Source organism: Labeo rohita, chromosome 10, assembly GCF_022985175.1.
Source record: "Labeo rohita strain BAU-BD-2019 chromosome 10, IGBB_LRoh.1.0, whole genome shotgun sequence".
Classification (NCBI taxonomy): Eukaryota; Metazoa; Chordata; class Actinopteri; order Cypriniformes; family Cyprinidae; genus Labeo; species Labeo rohita.
The window spans coordinates 11,405,560-11,424,163 of record NC_066878.1 but is presented as its reverse complement, the minus strand read 5'-3'; the positions used below and the strand labels follow the sequence as shown (position 1 = coordinate 11,424,163).

Genomic DNA, 18,604 nt, shown 5'->3' with positions numbered 1-18,604 from the left:
GCGAGCTCCTCCTTGATGTATTTCTCCATAGCCGCAGACTCTGGTTGAGAGAGTGGGAAGACGCGGCCACGTGGAGGTACGGCCCCTGGTACGAGTTCGATGGCGCAGTCTCCTGGTCTGTGGGGAGGTAACTCCGAGGCCCTGACCGTACTGAAGGCCTCGAGCAGGTCATGGTACTCCATGGGTATGGTGCTGTTGTGAAGAGGCGTGTCAGCACAGGGCGGTGCCTTAGGAGCTGGAGGAGTGCAGTTCTGCTGGCAGTGGGGTGACCAGTGAGTGATAATACCTCCAGCCCAGGAGATGGTTGGTTCGTGACGGTTCAGCCATGGGAAGCCCAGGATGATTGGTGACTGTGGTGAGGAGATGATGAAGAACCGGATGGTCTCTTGATGGTCGGGTTCAAGGCGGAGGGTGAGATCGTGAGTTGTGTGATCGATGCGGCCGGATCCTAGTGGTCTCCCGTCGAGGGCGGCCACTGACACAGGAGAAACACATGAGAGAGTGGGCAGTTGGTTAGATCTCACAAAATCCTTATCAATGAAGTTGCCGGCAGCACCAGAGTCAATTAGAGCGGTAGTCTTGATAGATCTGCCGTCAGAAATGAGTAAAACAGGAATCTCACAACGATTCAAACAAGGTCTGTTCTCACTCACCGAGGTGGGAGGTCGTGGAGGTCGGGTAGGACAGGAGGCCCGAATGTGTCCCGCTTGTCCGCAGTATAAGCAGAGATTGTTACGAATCCGCCGCTCCCTCTCCTCGACGGTGAGCTTGGTGGTCCCCAGCTGCATGGGTTCGGGGTTGGATGCGGTTGAAGGCTGAGTCTGAAACGGGCGGTGAAGAGCCGGCTGGGTTTGCGTGAGCGCATCACGTTGTCGATCCGAATGGACAGATCAATGTACTGATTGAGGGTTAGGCCTTCGTCCCCGGCAGGCCAGCTCCACCTGTAGATCCGAATTTAGTCCCCTGCGGTAATGGAGCTTGAGGGGACCATCGTTCCATCCACTTTGGGCCGCCAGTGTACGGAAGTCCAGAGCGTAGTCAGCGGCGGTGCGGCGGCCCTGCCGCAGTGTGACGATCTGCTCTCCAGCCTCGCTGCTCTCTGGACTTGGCTGAAACACCTCCTTAAAACTCTGGAGAAAAGTGGCGAAAGTGGGGTAGGTGGATTGACCCAGGTCCCAGACCGCGGTCGCCCACTCCAACGCCTTGCCGGTGAGGAGAGAACACACAAACGCAATCTTGCTCTCGTCCGTGGCGTACAGGTTCGGCTGCTGGTTGACAAACAGGGTGCATTGAAGTAGAAAACCCTTACATTTAGCAGCCGTGCCATCAAATTTCTCCGGGAAGGCGAGTCGGGGGCTGGCGGTGACGGGCTGGGCTGCTGGGAGTTGAGCAGGTGGAGGAGATGCGACGGATGGGGCAGCAACCCGCATGCCCTGGATAGCCTGAACCAGCTGTTCGGTCAAGGCAGACAAACGATCCAGTTGTTGCTGGTGCTGGGTCAGCATCGTAGCTTGAGCTGACATTTCCGACGCGATCCGTGAAACTGTCGCTGGATCCGTAGGTGGCGAAGTTTTCTGTGACGCGGTTACGGATGAATCGGGAGACGTTGGATCCATTTGCAACAGTTTTATTAAATCCAGCAGAGTAAACAGGCGTAAATTATCAACGGCAGACAGTTGTGGTGAAGGCAAGAGCAGAGGGATAGTCAAAGTCCGTGCAAGAGGTCGGGGCCGGCAGCGAGCAAACACAATAATCCGGGGGAATAGCGAGGGTCGACAAAAGGCAGGCAGCAGAGGTTCACACACAACGTTAACAGTCCAGTCGATAACAGAAAGGCAGTCCGATAAGAAAACGCTCAGGATTGCAGGCATAACCGAACAAAACTTCGCAACGGACGTGCCGGCGCGGCACGCTAAAATGGCCGCCGGAGGGGAAGTGAACTGAGAGACCCGGAACCGGAAGTGGCGAGCCCCAGGCACGGGATTATGGGTAATGGAGTTAAAACTCCGGTGAAGGTTCCCGCTGGTGCGGGACAGGGGGAGCCACAGAGACCGCGCTCGTGACAACATCTCACATTAGAATTAATTTCTCATAATAAAATGTGATTTTCAAAAAAAGCTCTAATTATCAGTCATAATTTTTCTAATTAATAACTCTATTTTATATTGTACAATTAAATTCCATAAAACAAAAGAAATTAATAAAGATATTTCTGATATTTCTCATAATAAAATGTGATTTTAAAAAGACATTTATAATTTATCTAATTAATAACTCCACTTTATACTGTACAATTATATTATACAATTCCAGCTTAATTTCTTATAATTGCGAGTTTCTATTTTAATTCTGCCTTTTATCTCAAAATTGTGACTGTACTGTATTTTTTTAATTAATTTTGTAATTAACATTTAATTGAGACTTTTTTTATTACTTTTTTTCATATTTCTATAAATGTGGCTTTATATCCCACAATTACAACTTTTTATCTTGCAATTACAACTTTATTTCTTGCAATTGCAACCATTTTCCTCACAGCAGTGACTTGATTAGTCATAATTGTGACTTCATATCATAAATGGCTTTATAAATGGATCACAAATGGACTTTACTTCTCATACTGTAACTGAACTTATGTCTCACAGTTTGACTGTATTTTTCATTTAAAATTTTGAATTAAGCTTAACTCTGTCACAAATGCTCATTCCTGTCTCGTTCTCAATATTCACATATTTACATATTCATTCCCCTAAAAAAAAGTCTATGGAGGTATTGTGGTATTATAAAGGAATACCATTGTATTTATATGATACTGCAAGGTCCTTCAAAGAATACCATGGCAGTACCATGGTTATGGTTTTAAAAAATGTATTTACTTTGGTCAGTAAATACATATGTGCACTGAGAAATCTGCTTTAGGAAACACACACACATAGTTCAGATGTACTCCATCATGGAGTACATGGAGTGTGTACTGTATGTGTGTGTGTTTGCTATTGACGCGTACACACCTTTCATGGAGTTAGTGAATCCATACTGTCGGGTGAAAAGGGCACATTGTTCCCACTGGGGAAAGAAGCTGTTTACTAGAATTCTAGAGCGCAGCAAAATGTTGTCTCTCCTCTCACTGTGACACTACTTATATCCGTATGACCAGCGGCCCCTCTCCTCCCTGACCATCCCCCACCTATATCACATCCTTCTCTTTTCTATTTATCCCTCTGCCTTTTTGTAATTATCTCTCTCTGAGAGCCAGAGGCGGTGTCATAGGAAATCCCAACTTCCAATTTGGCGTGAGATTGCATTTTGACATGGCTCATATTATATGGTTTCAATTTCACAGTGGGAATGAGAGGTTTGAAAGAGAGGGAGAGAGGGAAATTTGGGTCTGGGGGAGCCGGTCTTGATCTGTGTCGGGGGGCTGCAGGTGGGTAGGCATATTGCACTGGCACTGGTCTTTTATTGATTTATTTATTTATATTCGCTTTCTGCTCTCCATTAGAGTATGTAATGTGAAAAGAGATACACAGAGCCGTACAGGGCAGAACGACAGAAATTATCCACAACAAATCAGAGGCTTTTTTTCTGGGCTTTGAGAGGGGGTCACACAGTCTTGCGCGGCTTTTTCCTAGAAACTGAATGAACGGTGAAGTCAGCTGTACGGTGCTCCGCATTTTCACTACTCTCTGCCTCCGCATTTATTCAGCTGTTAAAGCCATGGATGAATGGAGCTGGTTTTAAGGGCCATGTAAATATACTGTGCCTTGCAAAAGTATGCAGATTCTTAGCCGGTTTTGACAGAATCTGAAATCCTGCACTGAAATATTTTTGTTTTTTCTAAGCAGTGAAAGCTATTCTTAAAGGAATAAGGAATAGTTCACCCAAAAATAAAAACTTACTGAAAGTTTAGGCCATCCAAGATGTAGATGAGTGCATGAAATCCTCATTTTGAAAAAGAAGCCTATTTCTGGGTAGAGGTGCTGTGAGTTTCCCTAAAATGTTTTGGAAATGAAGTATGTAAGAGCAGTCAAACAAAGACTAGCAATCACTTTGAGGAGGTAATTTTTGTGGGAAGGGTAATTGAGAATAAATGAGGAAAAGTCACGTGAGAGGAGGCAATACCTCAGTCGCAATATGATTGGATAAAAGGGCGTAAATTTCATCTAACAGTAGGGGGGGGGACAATAAACATTAAATTGCTCAAGAGCAATTTTTGAAGGGGACACATATAATACAGCCAAAATTGTACTTGTAAGGATAGATACAGTCATGGCCAAAAATATTGGCACACTTGCAATTCTGTCAGAAAATGCAACCCTTCTATCAGAAAATTGTTGCAGTTGCAAATGTTTTGGTACTCACATGTTTATTTTATTTTTATTTTTTTTATTTGCATTGGAACAAAAAAAAAAAAAAAAACAGAAGAAAAGTCAAATCTGATACAATTCCACACAGAACCCAAAAAATGTGCTTTCATTTGAAAATGCATTCTGATTTGAAGGTTGGCTTCTCCAAACTGCTGTTTCGAGATCTCTCGACAGGTGTTCTATGGGATTCAGATCTGGACTCATTGTTGGCCATTTCAGAACTCTCCAGCACTTTGTTTGTAACTATTTCTGAGTGCTTTTTGAAGTGTGTTTCGGGTCATGTTTGACTGTAGGGACTGTGTTCTTTCCTTTGAAGGCGTCATTTCTTTTTCTGTAAAGAGTGACATGATGTCCTTTACCCTTTACTTTTGTCTCATTTGTCCACAGTACGTTCTCCCAGAATATTTTAGACACAGTATTGACTGTTTTTGCTCAATTTCGCTGACGAAAATACTTTCAATCAAAGCCACAGCAGAACTGTTGTATGTCTCCGAGCAACACAGCGGTGTTTCATTACTGTATGAATCCACGTTTTTGAATGAATCAAGTGAGTCAATGATTCAGTAACCCATAAACACATTCACTTGCCTCATATCTGAATGTATGAGCCATTTGAACGAATCGTTTGAACGAAAGACTAAATGACACACTTATTAAAACAGTCATCTGCCATCTAGTTTTCATATTTAAACTATCACAGCATTTCCCCAACATTTCTTATTTTTATGTTTAAATATTTAAAACCTTAATCTTGTAAAATTATTTATGCATTTGCAATTTTGTGGTCTAAATGCATTTATGGCACCTCATCTTCAGCAGTCTGTGTAAATGCATCTAATGCCACTTCAGTTGCAGCTTCTGTTTGCTCTGTACTGGAAAGAGTGTTAGATAAAAATGGAGTTTGTTGATAGTGATTTAATTTGAATGGTAACAAATCTATAGCTTCTTAGTATTCTAATCAAATTAATTGACTCAATGTAAGAATTTGATGTCACATTTAATAAGGATAGGGGTAAAAATAACAAAAATAAATAAAAATAAATAAAATAAAATATGTCATTTCTAAACATAGTTAGAAATGACATATTTTGTTATATACAGCAACTCATAACTTAGTCCCGATCAGGGAAATTGTGATGTTTATTAACTTTTTATTATATAAGTAATTTTTTTGTAAAGTATAGATTTTTGTTTTTATACACTATGAATTAAAGTTCTTAGAAAGAAAATCTGAGTCTGCAAAAATCTGTATCGGCAGGTCACACTTACTGAAAAATCGGAATTAGCCAAGAAAATTGCAAATTGTGCATCTCTAGTTATGATTGGCTGTGATTGGTTCATGCGATAAATCCCGTCTCTTGTGTTTGTGTGAGTTCCCCATTCACAAATCAGTCTGAATGAACAATATAATGGCATTAATATAAGGCTAATTTAAAAAAAAATAGTAAACAAATCACACACTTAGATATAACCACTATTACATCAAAATAAGACTAAAATGACATGAAAACATGATTTGTGGGAGTAATCAGCTTGGTGAAATTGAAAGTAAATTTCCATGTCTGTGACCAATATTTACAGAGCTTTGATGACTGATGATCCAAAAAATTCAAATAAAGTATTTAGTAAAACTATCAAAAAGAATAGCTGAACATAAGTGCACAAATACATTTATCGCTTAAATTGTTACTGCATTAAGTTATTATTTTGGAATAAATGTAAAATGCTTTAAAAAAACATTTGATGAGACTTGGTTAAATAGACTAAATAGACTATTGATTACATTTTTAATGCAAAAATATAAATTTATATATTTTTTTCTTATAGTGTACTTAATGTTTATTTAACCAAGAAAATGTGACTGGCACATTAATTTACATTTAATTAATAAATAAAAAAAAAAATAAAAAAACTTTGAGGACTTTACCTCCTCATTTAGAGCACACCACTGATGTATATGTATATATGTATATGTGTCTGTATATAGGTCAGAAATAGGCAAGCATCTTTTAATAATTCAATATGCTTTCCTTCAGATTCCTGGGAAAAGCTGTCTCACCCTTTCACGCAGAAAGAATATGGGAAATGGGAACTATACCTCTCTCCAAAAGCGGACAAATCTCCTGTCATCAAGCACCTGACCCAACTCAAGGTACTAAATTCATCACAGCATTTTGTTTTATTATGCCCTGCTTGTTATATTTGTATTATTTAGTGTGATTTATATCAATATAAACATCTGAAGTGCAGCTCATATGATATTGGCTGGATATTGGAATTTGAAATCTGTTCTGTGAGCTGCAGTTTTCATCTTCACAACTTGTGTGGTATGATTTGGATTAGTGAAGGGTTGTGTGTCTCTTCAACCCGATTAGGAGCTGTTAGCTGCTCTGCTAAAGCAGAACGGGATCTTGGCTCTCTCTGTCCCAGAAGACCGTTGGTCATTGGCAGGTCTGGGTGGCATTTGTGGGGCAAAGCTGCTTGACTTGGCTCTTAGGGTTAATCTGGGGTTGATGGGAAGAGGGAGCAGATGGGGACATTGAGTGCCCAACAAGTTCCCGTTTGCCAGAGTTGGCGGGGGTACACATGTCCAGCACAGTTAGCCGCAGTGCCATGTTATGGGTTTTGAAGCACCCTGACTCCGCCGGACACCGGAGGTTCATCGGATCACATTAGTGCTGCTACAGCTGAGCTCAGATCAACCACAGTTCATTTTCACTTCCCGCCCTTTTGTAACATGTGCCTGGGGGGTGTTTTGAAGACAATTATTTTAGTTGCACTAGTTAGTCTCTTAGCTAAGGTTGCACAATATACTGTAACAGTACCATATCCATTATCTGTTGAAATTAGATTTTTTTTAAATACACTACCAGTCAAAAGTTTTTGAACCGTAAGATTTTTTAAAAATGTTTTTTAAACCAAGCCTGCATTTATTCAATACAAAATACAGCAAAATAAATAAAATAAAATAACGCTTAAAAAACGCTTTTTATTTAAATATGTTTTCAAATTTAATTTATTCCTGTAATCAAAGCTCATAATTAATATTAATTTCTCCGGTCTTCAGTGTCACATGATTAGAGAAATCATAGAAATTAATATTTTTTATTAGCAAGGATGCTTTAAATTGATCAAAAGTGATTATAAAGACATTTAAAATGTTACAAAAATTTATATTTCTATAATGCTGTTCTTCTGGATTTCCTATACATCAGAAAAAATTATACTCAGCTGTTTTCAACATAATAATAAATGTTTTGGGCAGCAAATCAGAATATTAGAATGATTTCTAAAGGATCATGTGACTGAAGTAATGACGCTAAAAATTCAGCTTTGAAATCACAGAAATAAATTACATTTTAAAATATATTTAAATAGAAAACAGTTATTTTAAATAGCAAAAATATTTTAAAAATGTTTATTTATGTATTTATTTATGCTGTACTTTGGATCAAATAAATGCAGGCTTGGTGAGCAGAAGAGACGTCTTTAAGAAACATTCAAAGACTGGTAATGTGTTTGTTTATTTATTTATTTATTTATTATTTATTTATCTAAATTTAGCAGTATTGGTTGATATCTTTCACCAACACTTCCAACCAATATTTTAATATTGGTAATATTTTTTTTTTTCCTTTTTTACATTTTTAAAAATAATTTAATAGCTTAAATATTTATCTCAAAATGAGTATCCATTTTTATAATTTACATTATAATGATATGATGCCTAAATGTTACTTGTAGCATTTAAAATTATTCATATAATTCAGAATTAATCAGCCAGAATTTGAATATTGTAACATCCCTATTAAAGGTAAGACACTAAATGAAGATGTTTTCATTCATTCATTCATTTTTATAATATTATCTTTAAATATGCATTAGGCATAATTTGATTAAATTTGCACTAATTTGCATAAATTTCCAGCATAGAAATCTGAGCATTGGATAAACCCAGGTTCAATTTTTTTTTTTTTTTTTTCATTTTGCTGAAAAATTAAAGTTGAAGATTTTTAATAAAGGGATTTTAGATATGTTTTTTTATTACTTCATAAATCAGAAAATACTGTTAGGGTTTAAAAAATTAGGAATGAAATGTAATGAAAATTTCGTATTGGTGTACGAAAGTCCTACTGAAATGGGGGGGGTATTCTGAGAAAATTCTTTAAATCTACGTAATGTAATTCACATCTACAGAAACAAAGTATAATAAAATAAATGCCTAAATGTGTATTTTGGATGTGTTCTTTTTACTAGTCTGAAAGAAGACGTGTTTTGTAAGCAAAAACTCAAAATTGTCCAGTGCATGAAAAAATAATGGTTTTGCCTGTAGTGTTCTGTCTTAAGATCCGCTTTTTCAACTGTCTTTTTGAAATTGACATAATTGTCCTTCATGCTTAATTTGTATTCTTTACTCTACCCATATTTTCATTCGTTTAAACTGAAAACTGTACTAGCACATATGGGAGAAGGCTGCACACTGAAACTCACTTCCATCTCTTTAATTTAACCCTGAGATGTTTGCTCATGAACTCATGCCATAAATCATTTACTTTAAGGGTGATTTTCATGTTACTGCTGCAAGTCCCGCTTCCTGCAATTTCCTCCTTCTGACTAGGGTAAATGTACTGGGATTTTGTGTCCTTTTCAGTTTTTTTTATTTATTTAGGCTAAAATTAAAGTGTTGAGGTACTGTATGGCCATTATTGAGCAGAGAAAACGAGAGTTGAGTGAGTGTGTCTTGGAGCGAGTGAGCGAGAGCGGAAGGGAACTCCATTTATGTCCATAAAAGCGGTCAGTGGCTGAATTTTCTCTTTTTCACTGGGTGTTAGGTGGACAGATGGAGTCCTGGGTCTGTATGGAGGTTTCTATAAGGTAATTGGCTGTCATACACAGCTTCTTTAAACCTGCAGAGGGGATCCAGGGAGAGATTTTAATGGGGGGGTGAGTGGCCAGGTTTAACATATGGAAACTGGGGCAGCTGAACTTCAGCCAGGAGTGCACTTTTCTCTCTCTTGCCCTTCCTTCTTTCTGAATATCCTGTAGGCTGTGATTAAATTGCATCTCTCTCACTCCGGTAATTCTTTCTCATTCTCACCAGGTCCGTGTTTTTTCTCCCCTACCTCGAATACTCCTTCAGGCATGCTGGAGGTGTGTAATCTGTGTGTATTGGCCTCTACTCTAACCTTTTTATAAAAAAATAATCAGCTGCTTTTGAGCAGAGAGCATGAACAACTCATTTTGACTGAACATGGAAAGTAATTCTAAAATAATCATAGCCATTCATATTTGTTTCATATTTTACACCATACTACTGTTTTATTTCCATTTTGTTTATTAGTCTACACTACAGTTCAAAAGTTTGGGGTCAGTAAGATTATGCATTTATTTATTTTAAATATATTTTTAAGGGCTTTTTATGCCCTTAATGAGACAGAATAGTGGAGGGGGGGCAGGATCGGCAAAGGACCTTGAGACAGGAATCGGGTCGCCGTGAGCACAGTTGCGCTGTATGTTGGTACACTAATCACAAGGCTACCAGTGGCGGATTTATTTCAAATTTCTCACAGACCTTTGGGGGCATGAGTCAAACAGGCCCACCAAGTTTCATTTTGATCAGCCTATGTTAACCTTGTCTAATAGGTGCTCAAAATTTATCCGCCAAAGGCAGTCATGTTTTTTTTTTTTTGAGATATGCATATGTCCTTATAGACACTTGTGGTACTTTGGACCAAGACTATGCACAGCGATTTTCATATTGATGGGACAAAAGCTTGCTTAGGTATAGACATTTTTATGTGTTTTTCCCCTCTTAAAGGGCCACCAATTGGTAAAGCTCCACAATTTTTGTCCTTCAACCTCAGAATGAGCTCTTCTAGAAGTGTTCTGAGTTTAACAAAGATATCTCATTCCGTTCAGAAGTTATAGGCATTTTACTAAAAGTGGCCTTTTTTTATAATTACTGATATTCTCTCTCCAGAGAATCTTTTTGCACTGGTCTGGTTTCAATCGAGCGAAAACCTAGGACTAGTTTACAAAAGTAGGTTTTGCAAAAAAGCCAAAATACCTGAAAATTTTGCCAGACTCACGATCAAATCTGAGGCATGCATTTTGTGGACAAGGATTCTAACAACATAAAACACTTGAGTCTGCGACTGACTGTTTAGGAGTTGTGAGTGATTTCATACTTTTGATCATTGTAGTGCCCCCCTCAGGCCGACTGGGGCAAGACTTGGTCACTTTGTTGATTGGTGTGAGTACTAAAATCCCTTCAAGTTTCAAGTCTCTATGACGGTTTGGTCTGCACAATTAGTTTTACATGGAGATCGCTACAATGGGGTTTTAGCGCTACATGATTTTGTGATTTTTTTTTTTTTTTTTTTTTTTTTTTTATTAAAAAAATTATTAATAATATTATTTTATTGCATGAACTCCTCAATGTTTCATGAGATTTCCTTTCATCGTCCCCTTAATCAATGTTGCCTAATGCATTTCCCACACACAGCCTTCTGCTGGGTGCCTGAAACCTGCTGTAAGCGTTAGTTAAAATCAACTCAGCTTTTTTTTTTTTTTTAATCGCCGGGACCAACAAGCCCGAACCTCATTTATTCAGGCATGAATATTTCAGTACCCTGTGTAGTGATATTGCATTTTAAAAACACCGGGAACACTGGATGCTCAAAGACTTTTAGCAGCCGAAGGTGATCAATACAGATCCCCGTGTGGCTCAGAGATCTCCAAGCAAGCTCTCCTGCAAGGCCATGTTTAATTCTCTGTGTGGGTACATTCTTTTTGTTGTGCTTCTGTTTGTTGAGAGATACCTCAGTGACTCCAGACAGCTGGTTCAGGGGTATAGTCGTCGTCTCAAGGGAAATCAAAACACTGTTAACTGGAGTCTGAAGGAAGTGAGGAGAAAGGAGAGTTTTCTAGGGGTTTCTTCTTGCTCAAAGTGTGTGGGAAGAGATATAGCATCTGTCTGTGTGTGTGTGTGTGTGTGTGTGCATGAAGTGAAAAAACCTAAGCGACTTAAATCCTCCATATCTCTCCGTCGACACACAGAAATTTCCAGATGTTTACTCAGGAGCCCTATTAACACTTCTGCTTCTTTACTTATTGATTGTCATGTGAGATTTGAGGCTGGACTCAGGCGGAGAGTGTTATGACAGATCAGAGAGAGGACGCTTTGGTAAGAATGAAATATAATTAAAGGTCTGATGTCACTTTGAAGATGAAAAGTGCCTAGGTGAACTTTACTCTTGCGCTAAATGCAGACGAGATTGTTCGTTCACTCTAAATTAAACTCATGCTAATCCATAAATGGTCCTGCCTGGCTCACTCTGAGAAATGCGACTGAGAAATGTATCTGCCACACAACACAACGGCAAGAGTGTTTCTCTGTATAAAACTCAACGGTAATACCGTTTTTTGGCCCGGAAGTATAGTATATTTACCCTTTTTTTTTTTTTTTTTAGATGCCTTTTAGAAAAGTATTTGTTACAGAATAAACTGGCTCCATTGGATTGTAGAACTTGGTTTGGAACAAAAAATAAATAATTTAAAAAACCAGCCTTAGGTGAATGCTGGTCTTTGCTGGTTTCATCTGATTTGTCGTGTATTCCACCCTAGCCAAAATGGTTTATTCAGTCCTAGTAGATCTCCCAGCTTGAACAAGCTGTTTTTAGTTGTTTTAGCCAAGTTCATTGCCTCTTTCTTTTCAGGAGAGTGTGAAATGGAAATTGATGAGCTGTCATGGTTCAGTTCACTTCTCCCAATGGTGATTGTTTCACTGAGTGTGTGAAAGTAGTGTATTGAAGTAAATATGTTTTTTAAATGCTAAGTTGCTGAATAGGCTAAAAATAGAGATGCACAATATGCTGTATATCAGGTGGTTGTTGTCCAGAATTTCCTTTAAAAGTGGTAATATTTTTTTCAGTAACTCTGGTCCCAAAAGTACAGTATGTTTACCCTGTTTTTCTAGATGCCTTTTAGAAAAATATTTGCTACAGAATAAACTGGCTCCACTGGATTGTAGAATTTGGTTTGGAACAAAATAAATAAATAAATAAATAAATAAACCAGCCTTAGGTGTTTGCTGGTTTCATCTGGTTTATCTTGTATTCCACCCTAGCCAAAATGGTTTATTCAGTTTATTCAGTCCTAGTAGATTTTACAGCTTGAACAAGCAGTTTTTTTATCTGTCTTGGCCAAGTTCATTACCTTTTTCTTTTCAGCAGAGTGTGTAATGGAAATTGATGAGCTGTCATTGTTCAGTTCACTTCTTTCAATGGTAATTGTTTCACTGAGGTTCACGGAGTTTCAGTTGTTTTGATGATGATTGTTTATTGAGGTCTAACTCGTCTTCCAGCTTGACCAAGCTGTTTTTAGCTGTTTTAGCCAAGTTCATCACCCATTTCTGTTTAGCAGAGTGTGTACTAATGGAAAAGGTTGAGCTATCAGTTTTTTGACTGTGTACTGAGGTAAATATTTTTATATATATATTTTTTAAGTTGCCGAATAGGCTAAAAATTAGGGATGCACAATATACTGTATATCAGGTGGTTGTCGTCCAGAATTTCCTTTTAAAACAGTTTTTTTGTTTTTTTTTTTTTTCCGAAAACTTTGGCCCCAAAAGTACAATATATTTGCCCTGTTTTTTCTGTATGCACTTTAGAAAATTATTTGTTATAGAATAAATTAACCCCATTTGATTGTAGAACATAAAAAACAGCCTTAGGTGGATGCTGGTCTTAGCTGGTTTCATCTGGTTTAGCTTGTATTCCAGCTTAGCCAAAAGGCTTTTTAGGTCTAACTGGTCTTCCAGCTTGAACAAGTTGCTTTTAGCTGTTTTAGCCAAGTGCATTACCTTTTTATTTTCAGCAGAGTGTGAAATGGAAATTGATGAGCTGTCATGGTTTGGTTCACTCCTTTCAATGGTAATTGTTTCACTGAGGTTCACTGAGGCTAAAAATAAATGTTTTATTTATTTTATTTTTTTTTAGGCTAAGCTGCTGAATAGGCTAAAAATTAGGGATGCACAATATTATGTGGTATATCAGGTGGTTGTAGTCCAGAATTTCCTTTAAAAAAAAGGGAACGGAAAAGAAAAAAGAAAGGATGTGCCATATGGCCAAGTATCTGCATTTAACCCATCCAAGTGCACACAGCAGTGAACAAACATGCACCGTGAACATATCCGGAGCAGTGGGCAGCCATTGCTGTGACGCCCGGGGAGCAGTTGGGGGTTTGGTGCCTTGCTCAAGGGTCTCACCTCAGTCGTGGTATTGAGGGTGGAGAGAGCGCTGGACATTCACTCCCAGCCTTAGGTGGATGCTGGTCTTTGCTGGTTTCGTCTGATTTATCCTGCATTCCACCCTAGCCAAAATGGTTTATTCAGCCCTAGTAGTTCTCCCAGTTTGAACAAGCTGTTTTTAGCTGTTTTAGCCAAGTTCATTACCTTTTTCTTTTCAGCAGAGTGTGTAATGGAAACTGATGAGCTGTCATGGTTTGGTTCACTTCTTTTAATGGAAATTGTTTCAGTGAGGTTCACTGAGTTTCAGTTGTTTTGATAATGATTGTTTATTCAGGTCTAACTCGTCTTCCAGCTTGACCAAGCTGTTTTTAGCTGTTTTAGCCAAGTTGATCACCCATTTCTTTTCAGCAGAATGTGTACTAATGGAAATGGTTGAGCTATCAGTTTTTTCACTGTGTGAAAAGAAGTGTACTGAAGTAAATATTTATATATATTTTTCTAAGCTGCCGAACAGGCTTAAAATTAGGGATGCACAATATACTGTATATCAGGTGGTTGTTGTCTAATATAAGTATAATATATTTGCCCTGTTTTTTCTGTATGCATTTTAGAAATTATTTGTTATAGAATAAATGAACTCCACTTGATTGTAGAACATAAAAACCAGCCTTAAGTGGATGCTGGTCTTAGCTGGTTTCATCTGGTTTAGCTTGTATTCCAGCTTAGCCAAAAAGGCCTTTTTTTTGTGTCTAACTGGTTTTCCAGTTAGTGTGTGAAAATAGTGTACTGAAGTAAATATGTTTTTTTTATGCTAAGCTGCTGAATAGGCTAAAAATTAGGGATGCACAATATACTGTATATCAGGTGGCTGTCGTCCAGAATTTCCTTTAAAAAAAAGGAAAGGAAAAGAAAAAGGAAAGGACGTGACATGGCCCAGTATCTGCATTTAACCCATCCAACTGCACACAAACCGTGAACACACACCCGGAGCAGTGGGCAGTCATTGCTGTGGCGCCGGGGAGCAGTTGGGGGTTCAGTGCCTTGCTCAAGGGTCTCACCTCAATCGTGGTATTCACTCCCCCCACCTGCAATCCCTGCCGGTACCAAGACACAATCTTGTGACCTTTGGGTTACAAGTCCGACTCTCTAACCATTAGGCCACGACTGCCCCCATAAAAAAATGGTAATACCTTTCTTCATTAACTTTGGTCCCAGAAATACAGTATATTTACCCTATTTTTTCTATATGCATTTTAGAAAATTATTTGTTACAGAATAAACTGTCTCCATTTGATTGTAGAACTTGGTTTGAAAAAAATAAAAAATAAAAAAATAAATGAATGAGCCAGCCTTAGGTGGATGCTGGTCTTAGCTGGTTACATCTGGTTTACCTTGCATTCCAGCCTTGCCAAGATGATTTATTCAGGTCTAGTTGGTCTTCCATCTTGAAAAAAAGTTTTAGGCAATGAGCTATCATTGATGAGCTATCACTGTTCAATATTGCATTATTGCACAATATTGGATATATATATACCCAGATCTTATAAATTTAATCGTGCATGTTTTTAATTGAGCAGATTACTTTTGCATTTTAAGTCTCTCAATGTGATGCATAAATTCACTTGTAGCATTTAAAATGACTCTAGTTTATAAAATTTACTATAATTAATAAACTAATTGAATGTATTTAGATTAAATAGTATAGAATTTTAATATCCATAACATTTTATTGTTACACAATTGTTAATGTTGGTGCATCCCTACAGTTTTAGAAAATAGTACTTTTTAAAGTAATAATGGGGTAAATAAGATACAAAAAAGCGTTTCCTTTGAAAAGATATTCTCTCCATTTTTTCTGAGAATGTACTAAAAGTCTATTTGCCTTAGATAATAATGACATTAATGACATTTTTTTCTTCCGGAACTCTACTGGTGAACTCTATTCCTCTTGCTTTTCACAGTCACACTCTAAGTCACTCTCCAAGTCCTCTCTCTCTCTATCTTTCTCCGTCATTCTTTCTCAAAGTCACAGTGTTATTTCTGCTGTCAGTAAAGCGATGGTATGTTCTTAGCTTGGTAATAGTCTGTGCAAAGCCGAGCAGAGCGGTTTAAGGATGTTTCGTCCCGCCCCAATGTCTCTCCAGAGCGGCTATCGATCTGTGACAATCTCCAAGCTGCCCCCCGAGAGATTGCAAGCAATGATGGACCTTCTTAAAGTGCTTTGTTTTCTTCTGCTCTTCTCCTCCCCTCTGTCAGCTCTCATCACCAAACACCTGTCCACCTGGTGTTTGTGTGTGTGTGTGTTTGCGTGAATCAGGTAGGCTTATGAAAAGAGGTGGGTTTGGAAAAGAGCACTGGAGAGGGAAGGGATTTTGTCATAATATTAATCAAATTTGGTATGGTTATGACAAAGAGCTGTTTTTAGAATCTAGATGAAAAGCTCTCAATATTTCCTTTTTTAATAAATGGTGCTTGTAAACCATGGCAACAACTTGCAGCACACAGGAACCCCAACGGAATTGCCTGAAAAATGGATTGTGCGTAATATACAGCATTCAAACATTTAAAACATATATGTTTGTGTATAAACAGAATGATTTCTGAAGGATCATGCGACACCGAAGACTGGATGCTGAAAATTTAGCTTTGATCACAGGAATAAATTACATTTTAAAATATATTCAAACAGTTATTTTAAATAGTCAAAATAGTTCAAAAGCTTACTGTTTTTGCTGTACTTTGGATCAAATAAATGCATGCTTGGTGAGAGAGACTTCTTTAAAAACATTAAAAATCTTACTGTTCCAAAACTTTTGACTGGTAACGCATGTATATGTATGCTTCTGCTTTGCAAATCAAAATTAGAATTTGTTTCAAGATGTCACATTTGTCGTTTTTTTGTCTACAGTTGGTGGTCCTGACTAAAACAAGTGAATATCTGTTTCGGATCTCTCCCTGGGCCAAATATGTCACAAAAACACTGGATTCTGTCACATATGATTGGACTTACTGGGACCCTCCACAACCATACCAAGTGAGTATACACAGTTGAGTAGAAATGCATTGGAATACATACAATACAATTATTCTGAGCAGTTACTCAAGACACTTTAGTTGTGGAGTCAACAGAAAATCTTGTTTTGCGGCTAGTCAAACAGTAAAATATGAAAGACATGAAATGTAATACTCGAAATTGAAGACTCGAATTCGCTGTTTCATCATCTGTTTGAAATTCATAGTCAAAAAAATCTGTGGAAGAAAGCTTTTGGTTGTGAGGGTTTTTTTGTATCTCAATTACTAGAATGTTACAGCACTGAAAAGAAGTGTGAGAAACCCATTTTTCCCATTTTACCCTCACCTTTGTGTTTGTTATGTCTGGTCTCTTTGAGAACCAGACATAACAAACACAAAATGTGATAAACAGGTTTTTAACTCAACAACGTATTTCCAGACAGGTGTCTTTCTTGGTACTTCACACACATGAACCCAGTTCTTCTATTGCTGTTTGTTTATCATACACAAGCACATACTCTCAGAGGTTTCCAGTGTTATGGGTTCAGGCAGATACTTTCTGAGCTGTCAGAGAGAAGGGTTTGAGTTATGGACTCTGGCATGGTTTAACCTATTACAGACAGGTTTTGCCCTGCAGAGGGTCAATGGAGAATTATACATCACACCAGTCATCCTCGACTGATAGCTGCTTCCAAGAACCAAGAGCTTCTAGTTCTACCACACACACATGAATCCTTTATCTTGAACTTTTCTTAGAAGATTAAAGGGGAAGTTCACTTTCAGAACAAAAATGTACAGATAATTTACTCACCCCCTTATCATCCATGATGTTCATGTCTTTCTTTCTTCAGTCGTAAAGAAATTATGTTCCTTACAGTTAGGGTAGGTTGAAAAACTCCTGTGTCGTTTTCTTCTTCAACGTCAAAATCGGCCTACATCGCCATTTTACCTTTTTTTGTAAGGGGTGTTTGATCTTCTTTGCATGTTCACTTTGTAAACACTGGGTTGGTACTTCTGCAGCGATGTAGGACGATTTTGAAGTTGGGGAAGAAAACGAGGTGGAAGTTTTTCGACATACCCTAACTGTATTGGCCGTATTGTCCCAGAAAAAAAACAGTTCACGCAGAAGTTTAAACTTGGAGGCACCACTGAACTCCACTATATGGAGATAATTCCTAATTTTTTTCCCTCAAGCAACATAATTTCTTATCAACTGAAGACCCTGGTGAAAAAAACAGCATATGCTGGTAGGTATGTTTTGATGCTGGAATGCTGGTTAGGTAGGTTTTGATGCTGGTTTAACACTCTAAATCTGGTTAAGTTGAATTTGCTTAAAAAACTTAAGGAAACTGGTTGCCCTAAAAAATTTAAGTAAGGTTTACTGGAAAACTTGAAGTAATCATTACTTAAATATAAGAGTCATTTTAACAACCATTTTAAGTTGAATTTACTTGATGTTTTTAATTTATCTAATTACTCCATTCCTAATAGCTACTCACTGACTCCCAGAGTGCATTGCGACATGAATAACTTATGCAATTGCTTTGCTTTACTGTTGTTGTTTGTATTTGCCAATTTCATTTGCTGTCTTGTGTCAGCAGTAGCACAACAAAAAACAAACAAAAAAAAAAAGCTCATAAAATGGTTACTGATACAGTTAATAAAAATAAATAAAATTGAGTTGTTACCATTGTTGTGATTCACATGCTGAATGTTGAAGTCTGTGTGTGACTCATGCACATTACCCCAAATATTAAAAGATTGTATCAACACAGTTACAAGCTTCTTGTAGTGTTTATAAAAAAACAAAAACAGTAAAATTGTAAAAGATCATTAATCAACATGAAAAATATGCAACCTAATGATTTATTTAGAATATAGATCACCTTCTAAAAGCAACCTATTTATTACTTTTCTTTCTTTGAAATCAAAGAACTCTGATTTCATGTTACATTGCTGCAATAATAAAAAGAAA

The 18,604-nt window shown here is 37.7% G+C and overlaps 1 protein-coding gene across 1 annotated transcript in view; it reads left to right on the top strand.

Annotated features, from left to right (window-relative positions):
• gbe1a (glucan (1,4-alpha-), branching enzyme 1a) overlaps positions 1-18,604 on the top strand; it is a 248,270-nt gene that overhangs the window by 30,274 nt on the left and 199,392 nt on the right. Inside the window, exons 3-4 of the mRNA XM_051121339.1 lie at positions 6,404-6,519; positions 16,526-16,651. Of these exons, the coding sequence (XP_050977296.1) occupies positions 6,404-6,519; positions 16,526-16,651 (242 nt within the window). The remainder of the gene's footprint in view (positions 1-6,403; positions 6,520-16,525; positions 16,652-18,604) is intronic.